The 21,281-nt window shown below is 43.9% G+C and overlaps 2 protein-coding genes across 3 annotated transcripts; both read left to right on the forward strand.

Annotated features, from left to right (window-relative positions):
• Window positions 1-11,221: 11,221 nt before the first annotated feature.
• On the forward strand, window positions 11,222-13,585 carry LOC119324751 (FBD-associated F-box protein At5g60610-like). The gene is made up of 3 exons (XM_037598520.1): window positions 11,222-12,172; window positions 12,290-12,433; window positions 12,911-13,585. Exons 1-3 carry the CDS (start codon window positions 11,270-11,272, stop codon window positions 13,274-13,276), a joined length of 1,413 nt encoding a protein of 470 aa, XP_037454417.1. The 5' UTR covers window positions 11,222-11,269; the 3' UTR covers window positions 13,277-13,585.
• A 1,264-nt stretch (window positions 13,586-14,849) lies between these two features.
• LOC119325997 (probable LRR receptor-like serine/threonine-protein kinase At3g47570) lies at window positions 14,850-19,217 on the forward strand. Of its 2 annotated transcripts, none has more exons than XM_037599714.1 (2): window positions 14,850-18,395; window positions 18,498-19,217. In XM_037599714.1, the coding sequence occupies exons 1-2, from the start codon at window positions 17,978-17,980 to the stop codon at window positions 18,920-18,922; spliced, it is 843 nt and encodes a 280-aa protein (XP_037455611.1). In that variant the 5' UTR covers window positions 14,850-17,977; the 3' UTR covers window positions 18,923-19,217. Both variants share the same exon structure in this region; 1 of them encodes a protein (XP_037455611.1).
• Window positions 19,218-21,281: the final 2,064 nt, after the last annotated feature.

The following is a 21,281-nucleotide window of genomic DNA, read 5'->3' on the forward strand; positions in this document are numbered from 1 at the left end:
ATTACTAGTACATTGTACGTGCTTTGCATGCCATTTAAATATATACAAAAAGCATGGGAAAATACATTGGATATGTATTTCCTTTCGTAGAATCGTATTGTGTATTGGACAAGGTCCAACTTGGTTCTGATCTCTCTAGAATCCAGATAGTTCTAATTTCTTTTTATTAGAAGATAAGCATGTGGATAGATGCTTCTAGAACACATGAAATGGTAGAGTTGGGGGTTCAATTAGAAGGCCTCGTGGCAGAATCCTATGAGTTGAAACTTTATCCGACGGATAATAATGCTCAGACTTGCCATTTTTGTTGGGAACGCGGTAATTTAAAAAAAAATCCTACGATCACGCAAGATCTATCTAGGTGATGCATAGCAACGAGAGGGGAGAGTGTGTCCACGTACCCTCGTAGACCGAAAGCGGAAGCGTTTAGTTAACGCGATTGATGTAGTCGAACGTCTTCGCGATCCAATCGATCAAGTATCGAACGCACGGCACCTCCGCGATCTGCACACGTTCAACTCGGTGACGTCCCTCGAACTCTAGATCCAGCTGAGGACGAGGGAGAGTTCCGTCAGCATGACGGCGTGGTGACGGTCATGATGAAGTTACCAGCGTAGGGCTTCGCCTAAGCACTATGACGATATGACCGAGGTGGAAAACTGTGGAGGGGGCACCGCACACGGCTAAAGATCAACTTGTGTGTCTATGATGTGCCCCCCTCCTCCGTATATAAAGGAGGGAGGGAGGAGGAGGCCGGCCAAGGGTGGCGCGCCCAAGGGGGGGAGTCCTACTCCAAGTAGGTATCGCCCCCCCCCCCCACTTTCCTATTTCCACAAGGAGAAGGGGGAAGGAGGAGGAGGAGAGAAGGAAGGAGGGGGGGCACGCGCCACCTCCTGGCCGGCTCTCTCTCTTCTCCACCAAGGCCCATGAGGCCCAATAGCTTCCCGGGGGGTTCCGATAACCCCCGGTACTCCAGTTTTATCCGAAACTTTTCCGGAACACTTCCGGTGTCCGAACATAGCCGTCCAATATATCAATCTATATGTATCGACCATTTCGAGACTCCTCGCCATCTCCGTGATCACATCCGGGACTCCAAACAACCTTCGGTACATCAAATCACATAAATTCATAATACCAATGGTCATTGAACGTTAAGCGTGCGGACCCTACGGGTTCGAGAACTATGTAGACATGACCGAGACACGTCTCCGGTCAATAACCAATAGCGGAACCTGGATGCTCATATTGGTTCCTACATATTCTACAAAGATCTTTATCGGTCAAACCGTATAACAACATACGTTGTTCCCTTTGTCATCGGTATGTTACTTGCCCGAGATTCGATAGTCGGTATCATCATACCCAGTTCAATCTCATTACCGGCAAGTCTCTTTACTTGTTCCATAATACTTCATCCCGCAATTAACTCATTAGTCACAATGCTTGCAAGGCTTATAGTGATGAGTATTACCAGAGGGCCCACAGATACCTCTCTGAAACACGGAGTGACAAATCCTAATCTCAATCTATGCCAACCCAACAAACACCTTCGGAGACACCTGTAGAGCACCTTTATAATCACCCATTTACGTTGTGACGTTTGATAGCACACAAAGTGTCCCTCCTTTATAATCATGAAGAAAGCAGTAGCAATGAAACTGCAACGATCATAATGCTAAGCTAACGGATGGGTCGTGTCCATCACATCATTCTCCTAATGATGTGATCCTGTTCATCAAATGCCAACACATGTCTATGGTTAGGAAACATAACCATCTTTGATTAACGAGCTAGTCAAGTAGAGGCATACTAGGGACTATATGTTTTGTCTATGTATTCACACATGTACTAAGTTTCCGGTTAATACAATTCTAGCATGAATAATAAACATTTATCATGAATTAAGGAAATAAATAATAACTTTATTATTGCCTATAGGGCATATTTCCTTCAGTCTCCCACTTGCACTAGAGTCAATAATCTAGATTACATAGTAATGTTTCTAACACCCATGGAGCTTTGGTGCTGATCATGTTTTGCTCGTGGAAGAGGCTTAGTCAACGGGTCTGCAACATTCAGATCCGTATGTATCTTGCAAATCTCTATGCCCCCCTCCGACACTTGGTGACAGATGGAATTGAAGCGTCTCTTGATGTGCTTGGTTCTCTTGTGAAATCTGGATTCCTTTGCCAAGGCAATTGCACCAGCATCATCACAAAAGATTTTCATTGGACTTGATGCACTAGGTATGACACCTAGATCGGATATGAACTCCTTCATCCAACCTCCTTCATTTGCTGCTTTCGAAGCAGCAATGTACTCCACTTCATATGTAGATCTCGCCACGATGCTCTGCTTGGAACTGCACCAACTGGAAGCTCCTCCATTCAATAAAAATATGTATCTGGTTTGTCACTTAGAGTCATCCGGATTAGTGTCGAAGCTTGCATCGACGTAACCATTTACGACGAGCTCTTTTTCACTTCCATAAACGAGAAACGTATCCTTAGGCCTTTTCAGGTATTTCGGGATGTTCTTGACCGATGTCCAGTGCTCCACTCCGGGATTACTTTGGTACCTCCCTGCTATGCTTATAGCAAGGCACACACCAGGTCTGGTACACAGCATTGCATATATGATAGAACCTATGGCTGAAGCATAGGAAATGACTTCATTTTCTCTCTATCTTCTGCAGTGGTCGGGCATTGAGTCTGACTCAACTTCACACCTTGTAACACAGGCAAGAACCCTTTCTTTGACTGGTCCATTTTGAACTTCTTCAAAACTTTATCAAGGTATGTGATTTCTGAAAGTCCAATTAAGCGTCTTGATCTATCTCTATAGATCTTGATGCCTAATATGTAAGCAGCTTCACCGAGGTATTTCATGGAAAAACTCTTATTCAGGTATCCCTTTATGCTATCCAGAAATTATATATCATTTCCAATCAACAATATGCCATCCACGTATAATATTAGAAATGCTACAGAGCTCCCACTCACTTTCTTGTAAATACAGGCTTCTCTAAAAGTCTATATAAAACCATATGCATTGATCACACTATCAAAGCATTTATTCCAACTCCAAGAGGCTTGCACCAGTCCATAAATGGATTGATGTAGCTTGCACACTTTGTTAGCACCCTTTGGATCGACAAAACCTTCTGGCTGCATCATATACAACTCTTCTTCCAGAAATCCATTCAGGAATGCAGTTTTGACATCCATCTGCCAAATTTCATAATCATAAAATGCGGCAATTGCTAACATGATTCGGACAGACTTAACCATCGCTACGGGTGAGAAAGTCTCATCATAGTCAATTCCTTGAACTTGTCGAAAACCTTTCGCAACAAGTCGAGCTTTGTAAATAGTAACATTACCGTCTGCGTCGGTCTTCTTCTTAAAGATCCATTTATTTTTCTATGGCTTGACGATCATCGGGCAAGTCCACCAAAGTCCACACTTTGTTCTCATACATGGATCCCATCTCAGATTTTATGGCCTCAAGCCATTTCGCAGAATCTGGGCTCATCATTGCTTCCTCACAGTTTGCAGGTTCATCATGATCTAGTAACATGACTTCCAGAACTGGATTGTTGTACCACTCTGGTGCGATCTTACTCTGGAAGACCGACGAGGTTCGGTAGTAACTTGATCTAAAGTTTCATGATCATCATCATTAACATCCTCACTAATTAGTGTAGGAATCACGGGAACTAATTTCTATGATGAACTACTTTCCAATAAGGGAGAAGGTACAATTACCTCATCAAGTTCTACTTTCCTCCCACTCACTTCTTTCGAGAGAAACTCCTTCTCTAGAAAGGATCCATTCTTAGCAACAAAGATTTTGCCTTCGGATCTGTGATAGAAGGTGTACCCAACAGTTTCCTTTGGGTATCCTATGAAGACACACTTCTCCAATTTGGGTTCGAGCTTATCAGGTTGAAGATTTTTCACATAAGCATCGTAGCCCCAAACTTTAATAAACGACAACTTTGGTTTCTTGCCAAACCACAGTTCATAAGGCATTGTCTCAATGGATTTTGATGGTGCCCTATTTAAAGTGAATGCAGCCGTCTCTAAAGCATAACCCCAAAATGATAGCGGTAAATCAGTAAGAGACATCATACATCGCACCATATCCAATAAAGTACGATTACGATGTTCGGACACACCATTTCGCTGTGGTGTTCCAGGTGGCGTTAACTGTGAAACTATCCCATGTTGTTTCAAATGAAGACCAAACTCGTAACTCAAATATTCTCCTCCACGATCAGATCATAGAAACGTTATTTTCTTGTTACGATGATTTTCCACTTCACTCTGAAATTCTTTGAACTTTTCAAATGTTTCAGACTTATGCTTCATTAAGTAGATATAACCATATCTGCTCAAATCATCTGCGAAGGTAAGAAAATAATGATACCCGCCACGAGCCTCAACACTCATTGGACCACATACATCAGTATGTATTATTTCCAATAAGTCAGTAGCTCATTCCACTGTTCCAGAGAATGGGGTTTTAGTCATCTTGCCCATGAGGCACGGTTCGCAAGCACCAAGTGATTGATAATCAAGTGATTCCAAAAGTCCATCAGCATGGAGTTTCTTCATGCGCTTCACACCGATATGACCCAAAAAGCAGTGCCACGAATAAGTTGCACTATCATTATTAACTTTGCATCTTTTGCCTTCAATATTATGAATATGTGTATCATCCCTATCGAGATTCAATAAAAATAGACCACTCATTAAGGGTGCATGAACATAAAAGATATTACTCATATAAATAGAACAACCATTATTCTCTGATTTAAAAGAATAACCGTCTCACATCAAACAAGATCCAAATATAATGTTCGTGCTCAATGCTGGCACCAAGTAACAATTATTCAGGTCTAAAACTAATCCCGATGGTAGATGTAGAGGTAGCGTGCCGACGGCGATCACATCGACCTTGGAACCATTTCCCACGCGCATCGTCACCTCGTCCTTAGCCAATCTTCGTTTAATCCGTAGCCCCTATTTCGAGTTGCAAATATGAGCAACAGAACCAGTATCAAATACCTAGACGCTACTACGAGCATTAGTAAGGTACACATCAATAACATGTATATAAAATATACCTTTCACTTTGCCATCCTTCTTATCCGCCAAATACTTGGGGCAGTTCCGCTTCCAGTGACCAGTCCCTTTGCAGTAGAAGCACTCAGTTTCAGGCTTAGGTGCAGACTTGGGTTTCTTCTCTTGAGCAGCAACCTCTTTGCCATTCTTCTTGAAGTTCCCCTTATTCCCTCTACCCTTTTTCTTGAAACTAGTGGTCTTGTTCATCATCAACACTTGATGCTCCTTTTTGATTTCTACCTCTGCAGCTTTTAGCATCGCGAAGAGCTCGGGAATAGTCTTATTCATCCCTTGCATATTATAGTTCATCACGAAGCCTGTATAGCTTGGTGGCAGTGATTGAAGAACTTTGTCATCAGGAAGATTAACTCCCAGCTCAGTCAAGTGGTTATGGTACCCAGACATTCTGAGTATCTGTTCACTGACAGAACTATTCTCCTCCATTTTGCAGCTGTAGAACTTGTTGGAGACTTCATACCTCTCAACTCGGGCATTTGCTTGAAATATTAACTTCAACTCTTGGAACATCTCATATGCTCCATGAAGTTCAAAACGTCTTTGAAGTCCCGATTCTAAGCCATAGAGCATGGCACACTGAATTATTGAGTAGTCATCAACACACATCTGCCAGGCTTTCACAATGTCTGAAGTTGTGGGCGCGGATGGTACACCTAACGGTGCTTCCATGACTTAATTCTTCTATGCAGCAATGAGGATAATCCTCAAGTTACAGACCCAGTCCGTGTAGTTGCTGCCATCATCTTTCAATTTAGCTTTATCTAGGAACGCATTAAAATTCAAAGGAACGGTAGCACGGGCCATTGATCTACAATAACATAGACATGCCAAATAGCTATCAGGACTAAGTTCATGCCAAATTAAAGTTCAATTAATCATATTACTTAAGAACTCCCACTTAGATAGATATCCCTCTAGTCATCTAAATGATCATGTGATCAAAATCAACTAAACCATGTCCGATCATCACGTGAGATGGAGTAGTTTTCAATGATAAACGTCATATCTACTATATGATTCACGCTCGACCTTTCGGTCTCCAGTGTTCCGAGGCCATATCTGCATATGCTAGGCTCGTCAAGTTTAACCTGAGTATTCTGCATGTGCAAAACTGGCTTACACCCGTTTTATGTGAACGTAGAGCTTATCACACCCGATCATCACGTGATGTCTCGGCACGACGAACTGTAGCAACGGTGCATACCCAGGGAGAACACTTGTACCTTGAAATTTAGTAAGGGATCATCTTACAATGCTACCGCCGTACTAAGCAAAATAAGATGCATAAAAGATAAACATCACATGCAATCAAAATATGTGACATGATATGGCCATCATCATCTTGTGCTCATGATCTCCATCACCGAAGCATTGTCATGATCCCCATCGTCACCAGCGCGACACCTTGATCTCCATCATAGCATCATTGTTACTACGACTATCGCTACTGCTTAGTGATAAAGTAAAACAATTACATGGCGATTGCATTGCATACAATAAAACGACAACCATATGGCTCCTGCCAATTGCCGATAACTTTGTTACAAAACATGATCATCTCATACAATAGTTTATATCACATCATGTCTTGACCATATCACATCACAGGAAGCCCTGCAAAAACAAGTTAGACGTCCTCTACTTTGTTGTTGCAAGTTTTACGTGGCTGCTACGGGCTTCTAGCAAGAACCGTTCTTACCTACACATCAAAACCACAATGATTTTTTGTCAAGTGTGTTGTTTTAACCTTTAACAAGGACCGAGCTTAGCCACACTCGATTCAACTAAAGTTGAAGAAACCGACACCCGCTAGCCACCTATGTGCATAAGCACGTCGGTAGAACCAGTCTCATGAACGCGGTCATGTAATGTTGATCAGGGCTGCTTCATCCAACAATACCGCCGAATCAAAGTATGACATGCTGGTAAGTAGTATGACTATTATCGCCCACAACTCTTTGTGTTCTACTCGTGCAAATAACATCTATGCATAGACCTGCCTCGGATGCCACTGTTGGGAACACGGTAATTTCAAAAAAATCCTACGATCACGCAAGATCTATCTAGGTGATGCATAGCAACGATAGGGGAGAGTGTGTCCATGTACCCTCATAGATTGAAAGCGGAATCGTTTAGTTAACACGGTTGATGTAGTCGAACGTCTTCGCGATCCAACCGATCAAGTACCGACCGCACGGCACCCCCGCGATCTGCACATGTTCAGCTCGGTGACGTTCAGCTCGGTGACGTCCCTCAAACTCTAGATCCAGCTAAGGCCGAGGGAGAGTTCCATCAGCACAACGGTGAGGTGACGGTGATGATGAAGTTACCGGCGCAGGACTTCGCCTAAGCACTATGACGATATGACCGAGGTGGAAAACTGTGGAAGGGACACCGCACATGGCTAAAGATAAACTTGTGTGTCTATGGGGTGCACCCCTCCTCTGTATATAAAGGAAGGAGGGAGGAGGAGGACAACCAAGGGTGGCGCGCGCAGGGGGGAGTCCTACGCCAAGTAGGAACCCCCCCCCCCTTTCCTATTCCCACAAGGAGAAGGGGGGAAGGATGAGGAGGAGAGAAGGAAGGAGGAGGGCGTCGCCCCCTCCCCTTGTCCAATTCGGACTAGGGCAAGGCAGGCGCGCGCCACCTCCTGGCCAGCCCTCTCTCTTCTCCGCCAAGGCCCATGAGGCCCAATAGCTTCCTGGGGGGTTCCGGTAACCCCCAGTACTCCGGTTTTATCTGAAACTTTTCCGGAACACTTCCGGTGTCCGAACATAGCCATCCAATATATCAATCTATATGTATCGACCATTTCGAGACTCCATGTCATGTCCGTGATCACATCTGGGACTCCGAACAACCTTCGGTACATCAAATCACATAAACTCATAATACCAATCGTCATCGAACGTTAAGCGTGCGGACCCTACGGGTTCGAGAACTATGTAGACATGACCGAGACATGTCTCCGATCAATAACCAATAGTGGAACTTGGATGCTCATATTGGTTTCTACATATTCTACGAAGATCTTTATCGGTCAAACTGCATAACAACATATGTTGTTCCCTTTGTCATCGATATGTTACTCGCCCGAGATTCGATCGTCGGTATCATCATACCTTGTTCAATCTCGTTACCGGCAAGTCTCTTTACTCGTTCCGTAATACTTCATCCCCCAACTAACTCATTAGTCAAAATGCTTGCAAGGCTTATAGTGATGAGTATTACCAGAGGGCACAGAGATACCTCTCTGAAACATGGAGTGACAAATCCTAATCTCGATTTATGCCAATCCAACAAACACCTTCGGAGACACTTGTAGAGCACCTTTATAATCACCCATTTACATTGTGACGTTTGGTAGCACACAAAGTGTTCCTTTGGTATTCGGGAGTTGCATAATCTCATAGTATGAAGAACTTGTATAAGTCATGAAGAAAGCAGTAGCAATGAAACTGTAACGATCATAATGCTAAGCTAACAGATGGGTCATGTCCATCACATCATTCTCCTAATGATGTGATCCCGTTCATCAAATGACAACACATGTCTATGGTTAGGAAACATAACCATCTTTGATTAACGAGCTAGTCAAGTAGAGGCATACTAGGGACTATATGTTTTGTCTATGTATTCACACATGTACTAAGTTTTCGGTTAATACAATTCTAGCACAAATAATAAACATTTATCATGAATTAAGGAAATAAATAATAACTTTATTATTGCCTCTAGGGCATATTTCCTTCAATTTCTTGACCATTGAATGGGCATATCCAACGACTAATATTTGAAGCTATTGGCACACTATATAGTGGTATAGACATATCAGTTGGGCCCCACGTGTGCGCCTGAAGTCTGAACCATTGGGATTTAAGCTCATTCTATTGTTTGCCATTGGTTACTTGTGCCGATAAAATCTCTGAAGTTGATTCGTTGGTGATGACTTGTTAAAGAACACGTTTCCAACTAAGTTGACTTCAAACTTGAACTAATTTATTTCAAAGCTTTATGTTTTGATTGTGATATTTTTATTTTAAATTGTTGTTGTATTGGAATATTTATCCCACAATTGCTTAAGAATTGTGTTGTTTAACTTTGTCTATTTTGAGTACTTTGGGTAGAGGCAAAAAAAATTCTTGAGCGGACATTTGGTGACACCTGTTGGGTGGTGTCTGCAACTAACCCAATCCATGAACAGGTCTGGATGTGTCCACAGACATTTGTTGTGTCCATTTTTGTGGTCCGCATTGGGGATTGCTCTTGTTTCTAGTGAAGACCATCACAGTTGCTTTATTAACTCTGAGTTTACGTGGTCTGCACTGCAGTTGCTCTTTTTTTAGTGAAGACTATCATGGTTGCTTTATTAACTCAGAGAACATTTACATCCTTCACAAGTTTATTGACAATGCAGTCCGGGCCTCGTCAACCCAATTATTAAAAAAGTTTATTATAGTAGCTAAACTGAACTAGCTCATGAGGCACACTATTAACCATACGAGGACAATGTTTAAAGTTGATCTTTCCAATATTCGTTGTGGTATCCACACATTTCACGAAAAATTGTTATTGTAATATCTCACCACTGTGCTTGACCCATGAGAAGTTGATAACATTAAGAGATTTTTTTTTGCGGGTGAAGAGAATTTGATTCTGCTTCAACGCTGATGGAAGCCAAGGGAATTTGCAAGGTCTAATCAATCTCACATAGCCATCGCTTCCAACATCATCGTGTCTGACTCATGTGGCATGAATTTGCGTTCCACTGGTAAAAAGTGGCCCTTCATCTTCATAAAACTCCACATCAACCTTAACCCTGATGAACTTCGGGTCTGGCTTACTCCATTCGTCATCCGAAACAATGGGCTTCTTCAAACGAGATTTTATAAAATTACTTGCTATGCCAAGGATTGAGATCGACCATTGTACAGGAGGTGGAGTATGTTCATTATCGGTAATTTGTCTTTGAATCCACCATAGGCACCAACAGCCTACGGCAAATGGCGTCACTGTGATTCAAAGAAGGCATAATGTGAACATTACTCGCCCGGAGTTCAAACAATGCTTCGAGAACCAGAAATCCTCACTGGTCCACTTGGATTACCAAGTCAATCAATTTGATGAGTCCTAGCCTAATCCAAAGTTCCGTGGAATTTGCACATTCAATAAGGTATGTCGTGTATCCTCTGCTGCTACGTTACACACGGAGCATGCCCCAATCGCCCCAATTAATATGCAACAAGTATGGTTTTCAAAGGCATAATCCCATGAAGCCAACAACACATCTAACTTTGTGTGAAACTTGTAGTTACCAAAGCCATATAGCCAGTATGTTAGAACCTCCCGACCTTGTTTTAGAATTGCATGACCCCAAACTTATGTATCCACTCATAGAGAAAGTTTTGTTTCTGTTTAAATTTTTTTAGACAATTTTCCTATTTAGATACCAAGCAAAGAAATCATAAAAGGCTAGGTAATTTAGAGGGATTTGTAAGATTCTCTGACGTCACGTTAAAGATATCATTTACTACATATGTCCTGGTTTATTTGCCCCCTTCTTTTTTCGTGTCAAATTTTAACAAAAAATTAACTAAAAAATGTTAATGTATGTCACAAAAGATTATACCGTTGGACTCATATTTAAACATAGTTTTTATGATATTTTTCTCTACATATAATTTATATTTTATTAGTAAAAATTATGATGACCCTAAATACGAGAGTGCCAATAAATCAGGATGCAGCTAGTATTAGCTGCTCGTGCAACACTGCAACGTAACATTTTTTGATCAATAATAAAGTCAGCAACTTTAGATATAATAATGGTCTGTGCACGGGGAGTAATGATTTTCCTAAGCATAGGACTCGCTCCTGATCAACCGGAGATAGCATCGGTAGAAGTAAATAATTGAAAGAACATTCCATTCCTTCTGCCGGTTGGGCCCATAGGACGCCGCTTCCAACATTTAGCTGGCCCAGTCCGTAAAAACCCTGTCCTACTTTCCCCTTCCTACTTTCACTCCAGTCGCCGCCGCGCCTCCACTCCACTCCATTTTGCTTGTCCCCTTCAGGCCGCTCGCCGCCGCGTCTCCACGCCACCCCAGTCCGTTCCGGCCATGGCCGCCATCGTCGAGAACGTCATGGGCTGGCGCCCCGGCGGTGTAAATTCCGTGGCAAGTGCCACCTCCCTCACCCCCGCCGTTGACTACGACGGCGAGGACCGCATCAGCGCCCTCCCCGACGACCTCCTCCGCAGCATCGTCTCACGCCTCCCCGTCAAGGACGCCGCCCGCACCGCCTCCCTCGCCTCCCGCTGGCGCCACCTCTGGCGCTCCACCCCGCTCTCCCTCAACGACGCCGACCTGCCCCGATCCGTCGTTGCCCGCGTCCTTGCCGACCACCCGGGGCCCTTCCGCGCCATCCACATCACCCGCTGCCGGTTCGCGTCCCACGAGCCTGAGATCGCAGAGTGGCCGCGCCTCTTCGCTGCCAATGGCATCCAGGACCTTGTCCTCGTCAACGACGCCGACCTCGCCAGGTTCCCCCCCGACGCCGTGCGCCTCCCCGGGGACATCCTCCGCTGCGCCTCGCTCCAGCGCCTCTTCCTGGGTTTCTTCACGTTCCCCGACACCGCTGGTCTCTCCCGCCGAGCCGACGTCCTGCCCCGCCTCCAGGAACTCAGCATGTTCACGACCAGCATCAGCGACGGGGACCTCGACTACATGCTCGCTTGCAGCCCGGTTCTGGAGAAGCTCGCGTTCGTACTCACCTGTGCACCCGATTTCATCCACCTACAGAGCAGAAGCCTCCGGTGCGTGCTCCTCTGGATTTTCATGGCAGACGAGGTTGCTGTGGTGGATGCCCCGCTCCTGGAGCGGCTCTTCTTGCTGGAAGCGCCCCGTGCAGGAGGTGCTGAGAGTACTATGATGATCAAGATTGCTCATGCGCCCAACCTGCAGGTGCTCGGCTTCTTGGAGCCAGGATTTCACCGGCTGCAGATCGGCGACAATGTCATTGAGGTATAAACTTCCCAAGTTTCCATGATTCCATGGATTGCTAATACATAATGTTTAAAGAGAATAGAGATGCATGACATATATATCTGCTTCTTTTGGTGCATTGTTCGACCATTGCAGCCTGGCACAGAGCCGAGCCCAAGCACAGTGCTTCCAAGCGTCAAGATATTGGCATTTAAAGTTAATTTTGGTGTCATAGAGGATGTCAAGATGCTGGTGACCTACCTCAGATGCTTTCCCAACGTTGAGACGCTGCACATCGAGGTTATTTGGCACCCCATGCAATTATTCAATCGGTTATTTGGCACTCATATCACTATTTATTAGCAATGGAAATTATTGCTTCTTGCATTATCTATCTCTATTTACTGATATGATGTTCCATTCTTTAACTGAACCCACTCGAAGTGGTTATTTGGTTCTCATACCATTATTTATTAGCAATGGAAATTATCGCTTCTTGCATTATCCATCACTAATGAACCATTTACTGATATGACATTCCAGTCTTTAACTGAAGTTGTTATTTGGCACTCATACCACTATTTATTAGCAATCGAAATTATTGCTTCTTGCATTATCCATCACTAATGAACCATTTACTGATATGACGTTCCAGTCTTTAACTGAACCCACTGGAAGTGGTTATTTGGCACTCATACTTCTATTTATTAGCAATGGAAATTATTGCTTCTTGCATTATCCATCTCTAATTAACCATTTACTGATATGACATTCCAGTCTTTAACTGAACCCACTGGAAGGAACAATGCCAAGTTCTGGCAGGAGCTCCCTACTATTGAATGCATCAAGTCTCACATCAAGAAGATGGTTATCCATGAATACAGAGGGAACAAAGTTGAACTTGAATTCCTTAAGTTCATTTCCACGAGAGCGCAGGAGCTCCAAGCTTTGTATGTTCTGCTAAACAGAGAGAGTCTTACTTCGGTGGCCAAGGCGGATAAGATGACAAGCAAACTGGTGGCTCTCTCGGGTGTACCATGGTGCTGTGATTGTAAGATGATGGTGCTAGGCCCTAAATTTCAGAATGAATGGAGCATCCAGAAAGCATCTGATCTTACTGTCGACGACCCTTTCCATTGGTGAGTTTGTGTCTGGCTATATATTTGCATGAACCAAAGCGTTTTCTGGGGGAATCATTTGCTGTTCTACATATGCAAGGGCACTGTTTAGTTTGTAGGCAAGAGTATGTCTGTTCTTGACAAAGAACATGAAGACTTGAACTAGAGCACGAGTACGTGGAAGTGTTGAACTGGCTGTGCTATGCTTCATTCAGAATGTACCGTATTATGTAATGCCCTTATGTTTGTTCCTAGTGTAGTAAAAGACTAGTATCAGGATGCCAAACGCTGTGTGCTTTGGTTTGTGCTATATATTTAGGTGTTGCTTCATAAACCAGCTAGCATTGTTGGATCTACTATATACTCTACCCTTCCAGTCAGCCTAGACCTGTTGATCAAGTAGCACCTGAATCAAACTTAGGTGGAAAGAACGATCTGCCTTACTGCTCACCCACATTGAGTTAATCTGCATATTGACCACTCCACGTCTAGATCGTAGCACTTCAGTAGACTGCCGCCACCGCAAGAACCATTTAGTCGTGCGCAAGAGCTAGAATGGTAAGTGAGCTCTGAATAAATTGAAGATGCTTTATATGGTCGGCGTGTTTGTTATGGAACCTTTATTATGTGTCGCCTCCCTCCTTGCAAACACGCCGGGCATCCCTCGTGCTTCCTATCGACCCCCATTGAACACGGTTTCGTAAACAAACTGCAAAATCAAACTACGTCATCATTGCGGTGACTGCAAATCGCCGCCTTCTTGCCCAGGACGCTGTAAATTTTTGTATGGAAGGGCCCTCGCTCAAGGCAGACGTTGGCATGGCGATCCTCGAAGCAAAGGCGTCTATCATGAACCTCTATCACCTTGGCTACAAAGCAAGTTACGTGCACAGCAACTTTCTTTTATTTACCCCTTCCTTTTTGCTGCATTGATTCTCTAATTATTTTTTCTGTTTTTGTTGTATTTATCACATTTTTGTTTTAAAAAAAAGCACTAGTAAACTCTCCTGCTTCTTTCGGGTCATTATCGCCGCAGAAAATTCTTTGCCCGTGGAAGAAGGGTAACTTATGAGGCTATGATTGATTGCCGACTGCTCCATGCTTGTGGCCGCAAGTTTCACCAAGCTAGTCAAGGTCTTCCGTCCATGATAATCCCAGGCCACATAAGACTAGCAACCATAGGTCTGCAAGTAAAACACTCAGATGACGAAGATATGATACGTAGAACTTTAGCTCATGCCCCGTTTGGTCTAGCTAATACTTCGTCGGTTTTATGTCTTTCTAGAGATTTTTTATATAGACTACATACGGATGTATATAAACGTATTTTAGGATGTAGATTCACTCATTTGCTTGGTATGTAGTCCATATTAAAATCTCTAAAAAGACTTATACTTAAGAACGGAGGGAGTAGAATGGAATGAAGTGTTGTAGTACAAGTTAAACGGGTCACCGGGGCAACATGACTTGTCTCACTTGAGACAAAGCATGACAATGCCAAGTTCCGGAATCCAGTCCAAACACTCTCGAGTCTATCTTTGGTGAGTATCTTTATATAGGTGACTGAAGATTAACATTGCCTGCTCGTCCCAAACCCGAAAAACTTGCGCAGATGCGAGTGGAGCGACGACATGGCCCGTTCATACATTCCGGCCATGCTGATGGCCACCAGCTTGCTGCTCATGGCTGCTTCATCTCCTGCCCCGAGCAACAACACCGACCTTGCCCGCTGCTGGCTTTCAAATCCCAGCTCTCCGACCCTTTGGCTATCATTGCCAATAACTGGACAACCGGTGCGTCCTTCTGCACCTGGATCGGTGTGTTGTGCAGCCGGCGTCAGCACCAGCGTGTCACCGCTTTGGAGCTGCCGGACATTCCCCTCCAAGAAGAGCTCAGCCCTCACCTCGGTAACCTCTCTTTCCTCCACACCCTTAACCTGACCAATACGAACCTCACCGGTTCTATCCCAGCTGATCTTGGAAGATTAGCCCGTCTTAGGTACCTTGATCTTGGCCACAATAGCCTGTCGGATACAATCCCGTCTACCGTTGGAAACCTCACCAGGCTTCAGTTTCTGGTCCTAAATTTCAACCAGCTCTTGGGGCAGATCCCCGGTGAGGTGCGAAACATGCGTAGCCTTAGCTACTTCTCTCTCGGAATAAATTCCATTACTGGCCTCATGCCGAATTTTTCATTTGACAGCACGCCTTCACTGAGACACATATACATTAACAACAACAGTCTATCCGGCCCAATACCTTCTGGTATTGGCTCCTTGCTCATGCTCCAGGTTCTTTACTTGAGGCGTAACCAGCTCTCCGGTCCAATACCTCCTACCATCTTCAACATGTCTAGGATTGTTGACTTGCGTCTGGGGAACAACAATCTAACAGGTCATATACCTAGCAACAGAAGCTTTAGTCTCCCCATGTTGCAAATATTTGATCTCTACCGGAACAACTTCGGGGGTCAAATTCCATTGGGCCTTGCATCATGCCAGCATCTTAGGATACTTACCATTCCTGGAAATCTATTCGTGGATGTGGTGCCAACATGGCTGGCTACGCTACCAGAGCTTACGGCGATTTCTATGGGAGGCAATGACCTCGTTGGCCTGATCCCGCCTGTGCTCGGCAATCTCACCATGCTCAGCGTACTTGACATCGCAAACTCCAACTTAAGCGGAGATATTCCCGTGGAATTAGGAGAACTGAGACAACTCAATTATCTGCACCTTTCGCACAATCAACTAACAGGCCCCTTCCCGGAATTTCTAGGAAATTCGACAAAAATGTATTTCTTAAATTTGAGAATGAATCAACTGACTGGACCAGTACCATCAACACTTGGAAACAACAAACCTCTTCTGATTCTTAGTATTCAAGACACTGTTCAAGAAGGCGCTATTAGGCGCTCGCCTAGGCGCGCTTAAGCGCTGGGCGTTGGCATAGCGCCTCGCTTTGGCCCTAGGCGCTCAAAAAAGCGGCCGGCGAGGTCCTCCGGCGAGAAATCAGCCTCTCCGGCGAGGAATCAGCTTTCTGAGGTGAGAAATCAGTCTCCCCGGCGAGGATTCGACCTCCCCTGCGAGGATTCATCCTCGCCGACGAGGGATTCAACTGCCCCGACGACAAATCGAGCTTCTCCGGCGAGGGATTGAGCTTCTCCGGCAAGGGATCGAGCTTCTCCGACAAGGGACAGAGGAAGAGGGAGGGAGGCAGCCTCGTGCAACGAGACAGAAAGGACGAGGGGGGGAGGCGGCGTGAGGAGGAAACCTAAATTTCCTATCGACTGCAGCAGACGAGAGCTTTTAGTAGGAGGATACGAAGATGGGCCTATGGTTTAGTGGGCTAGCCCAGCCCATCTAGCTTATTTCTTCACGTTACAGTACTAACGCCTAATTGCGCCTAATTGCGTCTAATCATGCCTAAGCTAGAAAAGCGCAAGTAGGTGCCCAAACGCATAATTAGTGCCTAGCGCTTTTTTGAACTTTGATTCAAGATAACCGTCTCCAAGGGGATCTTAGTTTCTTGTCCAGCCTTTGCAATTGTCGCCAACTTCAATACCTCACCATATCAAATAATCTTTTCACTGGGAGTATTCCCAACTATTTTGGTAACCTCTCGACTAACCTGGTAGTATTTGAAGCATTGAATAACAATTTGGTTGGTGGGCTTCCAGAAACACTGTCAAATCTTAGTAGTCTTCGTAAGATAAACTTTGCCAACAACCATCTTACCAAAGAAATACCAGAAACCCTCTCTAAGTTGGAGAATCTCCAAGCACTTGATCTCTCAGGAAATAGAATGGTTGGCCCAATCCCTGTACAAATTGGTATGCTGAGAAGTATTGTAGAGTTACAACTCTGGGACAATATGTTATCTGGCTCCATACCAGATGCCATGGGCGACCTCACCATGTTAGAGTACACTTCATTTTCTTATAACCGTTTATCTTCGTCAATTCCATCAAGCTTATTTTATCGTAGTAACCTTATCCAACTAGATCTGTCCCATAATTCCCTAACCGGTACATTACCTTCTGATCTTAGCCATATGCAAACTATGGACTGGATAGATCTTTCTGGTAACCTCTTGTCTGGTAGCCTTCCAAGTTCATTTGGACAGGTTGCCATGTTATTAACCTACCTAAATCTTTCGCACAACTCATTTAAGGGTTTAGTCCCAAACTCTTTCGGCCGCTTAACCAACTTAGAAACATTGGACCTATCGTCAAACAACCTTTCAGGTACAATACCAGACTACCTCGCCAACTTCACCTACCTTTCTTCTCTGAACCTCTCCTTCAATGGGTTAGAAGGGCAAATACCAAATGGAGGTGTTTTCTCAAACCTCACCTTGCAATCTTTGATGGGGAATGTTGGGCTATGTGGTGCTCCTCGTCTAGGACTGTCACCGTGTCCGCACAAGTCTCACTTGACTTATAGTCGACACATCCTCAAGTTTATACTCCCGGTTGCCATCATTGGAGTTGGTGCATTTGCAACCACCATGTACCTAATGGTCAGCAAGAAAAATAAGAAACAATATTATGGTACGGCTTCTACTAGCATGACTGATCTGATCAGCCATAGGTTAGTATCCTACCATGAGATTGCTCGTGCCACTGAAAATTTCAATGAGGACAACCTACTTGGTACTGGAAGTTTTGGCAAAGTTTCAAGGGCCAATTAGATGATGGTTTGGTGGTTGCAATAAAAGTGCTCAATATGCAAGTCGAGCAGGCCGTGAGGAGTTTTGATGCTGAATGTCAAGTGTTGCGCATGGCTCGACATCGCAACTTGATACAAATATTGAATGCATGTTCCAGCTTGGATTTCAAGGCACTGCTCCTTCAGTACATGCCCAATGGTAGCATGGAGACACACTTGCACAACGAAATAAGGGAACCACTAAGATTCATCCAGAGATTGGACATTATGCTTGCCGTGTCAGAGGCAATGGAGTACCTGCACCATCATCATTTCCAAGTTGTCTTGCACTGCGATCTGAAGCCTAGCAACGTGTTGTTCGATGACGACATGACGGCGCATGTTGCCGACTTTGGCATTGCAAAGTTACTTCTACATGATGACAACTCCATGGTTTCAGCAAGTATGCCGGGGACAATTGGGTACATGGCCCCTGGTATGTACTTGTTATGATCAGACAGGAGCAATTTATTTGAATAGATAATCATCATTTATTGGTTTGATTAATTAATTATGTTGTTTTTTTTGGCTTGATCAGAGCTAGCATTCATGGGAAAGGCATCACGAAAGACTGACATGTTCAGCTTCGGGATCATGTTGCTTGAAGTCTTCACAGGGAAGAGGCCCACGGACGCTATGTTCGTCGGGGAATCTAGCCTCAGGTGGTGGGTTTCGCAAGCATTTCCAGCAAAGCTCGTTGATGTTTTGGATGAGAAGCTACAACAGGGTGAAGAAATGAACCTTGCCTTCCATCACCAAACAATTAATACTTCGTCGCCGTCATCCTCCATTGCCTGCAATGGAAACTTTCTTGTGTCGATATTCGAACTGGGTCTAGAGTGTTCGGACGACTCTCCTAGTCGGAGAGCAAGCATGAGCGACGTGGTCGTGAGGCTCAAAAACATTAAGAAGGATTACTTTGCTTTCATGGTGGCAACTCAAAGCGCGCAACAAAGTTCATGAGATAATGTTTTAGTGCATCTATGTAGTGCATAATTTTCAGTTTTCCACTAAAAATATTTATATGGTAGTTATTTTAAGAAAATAACAATACACTGGTGGAAAGAGGATTTTCTGCAACGGTGCAAGTAATATTCGCTCTCCTCTTCATTTTTTTTCTGATTCTCAAAAAATGTGAAATAATTCAGGAATGTTAGTAGTGCTATGTAATGTGTACTTGTAAAGATTCATCCAATAATGTAACGATTTGTGATTTAGACAAAAATGACAAGATTAAATTGAATAGTGTGTTTGTATCTTGAGTTTGATTGGATAATTTAGCTATCAATTCTTGAAAGTTGACATGCCTTGTGTAGTTGTGTTGGCTTATGCTCTGCTATAGAATGGGGCAGTGAGCACACGCATATTCAGTTATTCACTGATTACTTGCGCACATAGGTACACATGAGTAAAAATTGTTAGTATCAATCAGGAACCGTATGGATGCTTACTGACACTGCCTGTTGTGATTTACTTCCTGCACCACAAGAGAGTTCATCATTCATGGGTGGCTGACAGGGCATCTTCAGTTTAGATCCCTAGACCTTTGTGTTACACATGTGGAGCGTCAACAAAAGTCCGTGCGTTGTCTATGATGTTGCACAAATGTTATTTCTGCAGTAAGAAGCTTTCAGAGGGAATATCTTCAAAGTTATTTCTGCAGAAGCTTTTTTCCTTTCAGTAAACAGGAATGCAAATGCTCCATTTGCGGCTTCAGAAGGTGGTAGTGTCTTCATAAGAAGATCATCTCATTCCCCATTCGGAACTTCCTTCGGAATTTTGATGTCTTTTCTGGCTCATGTTTATGCTTCACACCTTTTCTCCCCTCTTTTGGTTGAGATTGCTGCATGTTTCGGCTGTTGCTGATAACCTAACATTACATATGAGTTGATCCCCATGTGTGTGTGCCTAAAGTCTGAACTATTGAGACGATCATTCGGTTGTTTGCCATGTTTACTTGTGCCGATTAATTGGTAGTGACTTGTTATTAACTACTCCCTCTGTTCATAAATATACGATGTTCTGAAATATGAACTACATATGAACTGAAATGAGTGGACTGTAGACATCCATTCACAAAAAAGTTAGAACATCTTATATTTGTGAACGGAGGGAGCAGTTAAACTACGAACTTGCCAGCCAAACTCAGGGTGGACGTGTGATTCCTTCCCTTCCCACCACCGCCCTAGTATCATCCCCTTCCCACCTACCTCGCTGCCAGGAAAACCCTGCCCGGTGGACGGCGGTCGTGCCTCCTTGCGCCACAGGAGCTCTTGGCGGCGGCCATTTTCAGCGGAGGCTTTCCTGAGATATGACTCCCGGGGAGGCTTCCAGATCCATTATTCACGGTGACTGGAGCTGAAAAGCATGAAAACTAGTGGTGACGGTTCAACAGTTACATGACTACATGAGAAACTATGAAACTGAAACTGAAACTTCTTTTGAATTAATATATTAACAGATAATATTGTTCAGGAATAATATGTAGAAGTAAAAGCTGCAATGTACTCCTTCCGTTCGGAATTACTTGTCGTGAAAATGGATGTATCTAGATGTATTTTAGTTCTAGATACATCCATTTCCGAGACAAGTAATTCCGAACGGAGGGAGTAGAAATCAGAAGCACACCTAAGTAGCTCGGTATACTCTGATTATCTGATGATAATGAAATTGACATAGACGCCATCAAACAGGGGAAAATGAAATCAACATAAACATGTTCGGAAGGAGGATCAGACTGGTCTTTTACATCAGGATTAAACAGAGTAGATAACAGTTAATAGTACATTCTGAATGACGCATAGTACAGCTAGCTTCAACACTTTAAGACACTCATGCTCTAGTTGAAATCTTCATGTTCTTTGTCAAGAACAAACATACTTGCCTACAAACTAAACAGTGCCCTTGGATATGTAGAACAGTAAATCATTCTCTGCAGAAAAAGAAAAACATCTTTGGGTCATGCAAATGTATAGCCAGCTTTGATTCAGTAGTGAAACGGGTCATCCACAGTAAGGTCAGATGCTTTCTGGACGCTCCAATCATTCTGAAATTCAGGGCCTAGCACCATTATCTTGCAATCACAGCTCCATGCTACCTCCGAGAGAGCCACCAATTTGCTTGTCATCTCTGCCTCCTTGGCCACCGAAGTAAGACTCTGCCTGTTTAGCAGAACATACAATGTCTGTAGCTCTTGCGCTTTCCTGGAAATGAACTTAAGGAATTCAAGTTCACTTCGTTTCCCTCTATATTTATGGAAAACCATCTTCTTGAGAATTATCCCTAAATCCCCAGTAGAGACACCTCTCTCGCGACCGCGTCG

Source organism: Triticum dicoccoides, chromosome 6B (assembly GCF_002162155.2).
Source record: "Triticum dicoccoides isolate Atlit2015 ecotype Zavitan chromosome 6B, WEW_v2.0, whole genome shotgun sequence".
Lineage (NCBI taxonomy): Eukaryota > Viridiplantae > Streptophyta > Magnoliopsida > Poales > Poaceae > Triticum > Triticum dicoccoides.